The sequence below is a fragment of the Crinia signifera genome, chromosome 3, assembly GCF_055691185.1.
Source record: "Crinia signifera chromosome 3, ASM5569118v1, whole genome shotgun sequence".
Taxonomy (NCBI): Eukaryota; Metazoa; Chordata; class Amphibia; order Anura; family Myobatrachidae; genus Crinia; species Crinia signifera.
The window spans coordinates 17,237,904-17,245,265 of NC_139219.1; the positions used below are offsets into that span (position 1 = coordinate 17,237,904).

The window sequence follows — 7,362 nt, forward strand, 5'->3', positions numbered from 1 at the left end:
CCTGACTGGGCGAGGGGAGGTGATGTCAAGGGGGTGGGGGTGAGTAGAACACTGGTCTTGTCCTTAGGGGGGGCGGGTTTGTGTATAATGCTGGGAGGGAACGTTATACACATAGAACACTGGTCTTTTTCCTAGGGGGGCGGGTGTGTGTATCCCGCTGGGCAGGAACGTTATATACACAGGGGATGAGTGACAGATCTGGCTAAATATATGAGATAATGCAATACCCAAACCAACACATATGCACTATTTTTCTTTCCAATTTACACTACATGGGAGCGCGCATCGGGATCAAATCTGCATCGAATAGAATAGAAAAATAATGCGTATCTCACCATGTGTACCCTCTATTAGTGGTTCACCCCAACTCTGCTGCTTACCTCTGGACTTTTGGTGTTTTGCATTCCATTACAAGGTCTCGTGTCACATGAATTATTTCTTAATGATGTGGATATAGTTATATTATTGTGGTACAGTGCATTCACGTCTTGTTATTGTTGTTAATACATTGTTTGTATTTGTGAATACCATGGAATTCTGACTTTTTCAGTGCTGTATAATTTCTTCGGCATCCGTCAGTGACTGTTTTAGCTGAGCACTGAGGATTCCTATGCGCTCGGACACAATGTGGACCGGTCCTGTACCGCTGTACGTCACAATAACTATTATTGATGCTATGAGGAAGGCGGCTCCCTATGGCAGTACCACGTCAGCAGCCACTGAGCCCTGTATTGTGACCGACTCTACCGCTAATGTGTGACTATGGAGATTGCACGGCTGGACGCTTGATCTTACATATGGATAAAAAGGCCAAGAAGGTGTCCCCATATTTTGGCCATGTAATGCACAGTAAGTGCTGAGCCAGTTATATCATCAGCATGTCATGGGCAGCGCTGCAGAGATACTGTGGCCTGTGTGTGCTTCACTCCTTATCAGGTGGTGTTTACTGAACTCTGCCATAATCTCTTTCTGCATTTTAACGACTCCATAAATATTTACTTAGAAAGGCCATAGAATAAAAATAGATAGTGCAAATATCATTCATTATACAGAATAAGGAGGATTGTATCGTGCGGTCGGACAATGGTAACAATCAGGGACACAAATATCCCAAGGACAAGCGATAACTGACCATAGAAATTAGTGACAGGTGGCAACTAGCTTCTATGTCACAGGGGAGTATCCAGAGTCGGATTAAGGGGGCTGGGCTCAGGGAGTCAGTACCCCTGGGCCCCCCTTTCTGATAGGGGCCCCCGCCACCCACCACCGATCGGCCGCCACCACAGATCAGATCAGTTAGTGCGATCCCTCTGCGACACCGCAATCACGGCTCCATGCTAGAGATGACCATCGATGATTAGAAATCATCGATGGTTTATGGCCAAATAGTTTTGACATTGATGGGGGAGAACCAGATGGTTTCCCACCATCGATGTCAAGCTTCAACAAATAGTTTCATTTTCCTTTTTCCCATAAGGGGCCAGGACACAGAGCGTAGCTCCGCCCCCGACACCCGCAAAGCCACAAATTTTAAATGGCCCACGGGCCACTAACTCAAAGAAAATGGATGACCATCAATATCTAAAAACGTTGGTGGTCATCCATTGCATAGTTATACACTAGAGGGAGGTAGGTTCAGGGGAAATGTTAGAAAGAATTACTTCACAGAAAGGGTAGTGGATAAGTGGAATAGCCTCCCATCAGAGGTGGTAGAGGCTAAGACAGTAGAACAATTTAAACATGCTTGGGATAGGCATATTGATATCCTTACAAAGAAATAAGGATTAAAAAGGGTTGAGATTACCTGAAGGGTAAAAAAGGGGCAGAGCAGATGGGCCAAATGGTTCTTATCTGCCGTCAAATTCTATGTTTCTATGTTTCTATACACTATTGATGGCCAGTTGCACTTTTGCCATTGATGGCAAAGGACACGATGGCCATCCCTACTCCATGCTACCCGGCGGACATATATATATATATATATATATATACACACAGGCAGGCTTATTATCGTCTTCAGGTCCTGGGTCCGGAGCTGACTTTCTAAGTGTCCGACTTAATAAGTGTCCCCCAGCTGTGACATTACCCTGCTGGCTGGTTTGGCCTGGGGCTGGTTCTTAAAATACGGGGGTACCCTAGTCATTTTGTCCCCCGTATTTTGGGAACCAGCCCCGGACCTGGAGCCTGCGGCTGGTTTTTAAAAAATTGGGGAACCCCTATTTGTCGGGTTTCCTGATTTTTTTTATTACCAGCCCCGGCTCTTTCAGCCTGGTGCTGGTTACACCCGTGGGGGGGACCCCATGCCGTTTTTTCATTTATTTTTCTATTTCTTTTTGCACTGCAGCATGCAGGGATCTGACTGATCCATGCAGACTGGCTGTACGAATACGGCCGCTAATACGAATGGTTACGCCATCGAAAGGGTTACAAAGCAGTCGTATATGACTGCTTTGTAAATTCCCCTCCGGAACACGACTTTGCATACGGCTGAAACAGCCGTATGCAGTCGTACTGATTCGTAGTAAGAATACGCATACAATTTTTTGTATTCGTATTCTTAGTAAATTTCCCCCTTTATGTCTCCAGTAGTGCCAGTTACAGATGTCCCCAATAGTGCTACAGTATTAGCAAAAAGAAAAAAGTACATTACGGAAACTGTTTTTTTTTTTGTTTGTTTGTTTTTTTAATCATTTGGATAGCAGATATCTGGATAAGGGATACTCAACCTGTATTGCATTTTAATTGGACATACACTGTCCATCTGAACCACTGTTAAGCATCTGATTGACCATAGATGGGAATTACCACAGAAGGCAGTAATACAATGTAAATACTAATGGGCGGAGTATAATGTTATATCAACGTGTGTACAGCTGTCACCTGAACTATATTGGATATCCCAGTGTAATGGAAAATATATGTGATACTGTACTCACGCGATCTAACTGGTTCTCTTCTCTTCTTTATCATCTACCAAACCTGCTTTAACCCCTTCCCGACACATGACGTATATATACGTCATGTGTCGGTTGCGGGGGAATCAAGCCAGCTCACGGAGTGAGCTGGCTTGAAAGAGAGCAGGTAATGGCTGTATATTACAGCCAGGTACCTGCTCTCACGGCCACGAGCGGCGAGTACGCCGATCGTGGCCGTTTAACCCTTTAAGCACCGCGGGCAAAGCGCCCGCAGTGCTTAAATAGCTGATCGGAGGGGGGGCGCCCCCCTCCGGCGCCGATCGGGGCCCCCCGCGGCGAGATCGGAGGGTGCCGATCGGTTGCCATGGCAGCCAGGGGTCTAATGTAGACCCCTGTGCTGGCCGTGTCAGCATTCCTATTACATCCTGCCTCAGGCAGGATGTAATAGGAAGTGCTGAAAATCACTATGTTCAGCCATAGAGCTCTATGGCTGAACCTAGTACAGGCGATCGCGCCCCCTAGTGGTCAAGTACACTAGGGGGCCTTGTAGTAAAAGTAAAAAAAAAAAAAAAAAATAAGTTTAAAAATAAAAAATAAATAAAAAAATATTAAAAGTTCAAATCACCCCCCTTTCCCCATTTCACAAATAAAAATAAATAAAAAATAAAAAAAATAAACATATTTGGTATCGCCGCGTTCCTAAAAGTCCGATCTATTAAAATTTAACATTAGTTATCCCGCACGGTTAAAGGCGTAAACGGAAAATAATTCCCAACGCCAAAACTACGTTTTTTGGTCGCATCGCCTACTTAGAAAAACCGTAAAAGTTTCTATTTTTTTTTTTAGTGGTAAAACATAACGAAAACTATATAAGTTTGGTATCACCGGAATCGTAACGACCCATAGAATAAAGATAACCCGTCATTTTAAACGAACTATGAACTCCAAAAAAAACGTAACCAGCGCAAAATTGTGGAATTGTGTTTTTTTTTCTTTTTTACCCCACATTGAATTATTTCCTGATTCCCCAGAATATTATACGGTATAGTAAATGGTACCATTAAAAAGTACAACTTGTCCCGCAAAAAAAAAGCCCTCATGTGTCTATATAGCCGAAAAATTAAAAAAGTTACGCTTATTTGAACGCGAGGAGAAAAAAAAAAAATTAACAAAAAAGGCCTCGTCGGGAAGGGGTTAAAGATGTCCTGCTCTACCAACTTGTTTTGTGTCTGAGTTGCAAATTAGGCTCCCATTCAATTGGCTGAGTTCTAGGCTTACCATGGGCAGACATCTGGATCTGACTTTTTACCAGCGATCATCCACCAGATGTCGCTTGTTGTAAATCACCGCTGCACATGCGTCAGATGTCTAATGCAAAGCTATGGCGCAATAATCCGCATTGCGCGTGCGTGAAGTGTCCAGTGAAATGCACTGTAGCGCAAGAACTACTTTACTGTACATTACGGTACTGTTCAGTATGTTAGATAGACATCTTTTGTGAAAATACTATTGCATAGACGTGCGGCTATTACACTTTATATAACGGGCTATGGGGATAAGTGAGCGAGTATACAGTACGTTCGCCAAGAGGGGTCGCTGCGGTGCAAAATCATCAAAGATAATACTGTAGGTTCCGCTTGTGTAAGGGCACTGCTGCACGCGCCTCTCGTTATGCTACACTGGTGAAGCATAGATTTACGCTAGAGTATGAATGTCAGACAGTACGAGCAGCCCAGACTGTATGTGAGATATGGGAATATATAGAGAATTGCATGTTGTATAATTATGCTTCGCTACTTGCTTGGTGCTGCTTTAAAATTACTTTTCAAAGTTGTATTTTCAGTTAGGGGTACACTCCTTATAATGTTCAACTGTACATACCCTGTAAAGCAGTTGTTGAACTACAGGTTCCAGCATGCATTGCTATTGTTAGAGAGTCACAGTTTAGCAATATAATTATGAAATGCACATCTGGGAGACCGAGTAGGACACAGTGTGATAAAGATAACTGTTATAGGCATTATTATGGTTGATGTATAAATCTATGTAATGTATGTAGTGATTCCTTGGTAAAGCCTGCGGGCTGGGTCCAATGTTCCCTCTAATTTTACGAAGGCTGTGTGCAGCTAAAGATTTTGGCTGTGCAACTTTGGAATGAAATTTACATTTTGATGCGTCACTTATATATAACTGGAAAATTACGTTCAGCATTTATGTTAACTTTACTTCAAAATGATATTAAACATTTAAACATTCAAAACACAGCACACAATGTAGTTAATGGGTGAAACACACATTAATTGAGTCCACAATTGCAAAAAGGGACCACTGCTGCTTTGTGCGCTCAGTTGTAATGTCTGTGCGCATGCTTGTCAAGGTGTGTGCGCGCGCACGTGCGCACAGCTTAGAGGGAACACTGGTTGGGTCCCCTGTTATAATGTGACGATTATATTTTCTCTCTTACAGGTTCCGGGCAAAAGTGACTGGCACATGCTGTACCCTGGTATATACCCTGACTGACAGCACAGCACCTTACCAGACACACAATGACTCAGCAGCAGCAGAGTCTTCCCGGGTCACTGAGACTCAGTAACTAGTGAGTTACTGTATAACACTGTCTCAGATGAGGGCGATGGGAAGCGACTGTGGAACTTACTGTAATTAGAGGTGTTCTGTGCTAATCAGGCTAATCCCAACCGTAATAGTCAGAATATAATCCTGTACTACACATGAAGCCAAATATATATCTCACAGATCACTGAAGCATTGTTTGTTTCTGCTTACTTGTACCTAGACATGCAGTACTGTATACTGTATACAAATCATGGTATCACTGTAAGAACCATTTACATACTTTACCATACAAATAAGGTCAGACAATATTACTGACCTGCCAATTCACACCTCATGCAAATTCCTCGGGAATATAATTTTATGCCAAAAATCCCTGGGCTTGCAGTGCCACCTACAGATGTGCCCGCATACATCGAGCCTCCTTGTGCATGGCATGACTCAGCAGCGCCAAGCGTCTCTGCACAGCGGTGCAAATAGAATGCACAAGCAGCGTCTGCTGTTTTCACTACAACACTGTATTGTAGCGTTCCGTATGCAGACACAGCCACAGTCACACACAGAATGTAGGCATGCTGCATATCATTTTAATGAGCAGAAGCTGATCACAACTGAGACTGTGTCTACACATACTGTACACAATATAGAGAAACCTTGGGCATTTGCAAATGGAACTCCCTCTTTTAAGGTAAAATCCTCAACAATGAGAAGGAAGCATCAATGGGCGATAGCTAACCCCACCGTTCAGGCTGAGTACTGGGGCAGCCCACATCACCCTGGGTGCTGTCCGCTCCTATCACTCACATGGTGCCTTTAGGTATGGCTGTTGTAAATAGATTTTTGTACCCTACAGTTGTATATTGTATCTATAATTAGTAACATCAGAATCCGTGAAAGAGATCATTTCCCACAATTCCCCTGGGTGTTATCATTGTAGGATACACACACTTTGGTGTCTGTCTCTGTATACTGTATGTGCCATAACCATTGGAGGATCCATAATCCGGTTCATAATTCAAATAGGGGAGCCACACCCACTGCCAGTGAGTCCGTTTGGAACGGCAGTTGGTGACAGTCGTTCTGGCTCCCCAATTAGAATTTTGAACTCTGGAGCCTCCCCTGGTCATAATACTGTACTGCAACCCCAATATGTCATATGTAGATTTTACTGTATATGGTCTACTATCTGGTGTCAGTATTTATTGTAAATAATACAGTTGTTAATAAAATAATAATTTTAATAAAATATGTGAAAACATGTTTTTTTCTTGAATGTTGGCTATAACTGAGTCCTAAATGCATGCATAGTGCAGCATGGGGAAATGGTTCTATGTATGTACTGTGACATTGTCCCGTCTTATCGCCCTCTGGCTGATGACTTGCGGCGGAAGCTGTTCTGGTGATTTTACCCTCCTCTATCTAGACAATTCATTGATTTTTTTTTTTTTTCTTTCTTCAAAACAAAAAATCCTATTTGCTCTGTGACTGCTCCTTATCTCCAGCCGCGGTAAATGTGAGTCCGGCTGCCATTAATTGATTCCAGATACATCACTGACTACTGTATTCTCTTACATCAGTGCATCTTCACTCCAGCACTACCCACTCTAAACCACTAGGTGGCACACATGATAGGATGGAAAATTTAATCCATCTTAAAAAACTTTAATCGCAGTATTAAAACGTAAACAATACATTTGTTGGAGCTAGCGGCGCCATGTGTGCGCCGTGTTTATGGCGTTTATAGCAAAGTTTGATTTATAGTTTTAATTTTCTAATTATTTTAGTTTGTGTAAGGCCCCTCCACGGGCCTAAACCAGATTTGATCACTAGTTAGAGAATTCAAAAATCAAATGGTTATTATAGAATGACTGTGTAA

At 42.8% G+C, this 7,362-nt stretch overlaps 1 protein-coding gene across 1 annotated transcript in view; it reads left to right on the forward strand.

Moving 5' to 3' along the window:
• KIF6 (kinesin family member 6) overlaps positions 1–6,695 on the forward strand; it is a 253,176-nt gene extending 246,481 nt beyond the window's left edge. Inside the window, exon 22 of the mRNA XM_083175408.1 lies at positions 5,382–6,695. Within this exon, the coding sequence (XP_083031534.1) occupies positions 5,382–5,398 (17 nt within the window). The 3' untranslated portion in view covers positions 5,399–6,695. The remainder of the gene's footprint in view (positions 1–5,381) is intronic.
• The last annotated feature ends 667 nt before the right edge of the window (positions 6,696–7,362 follow it).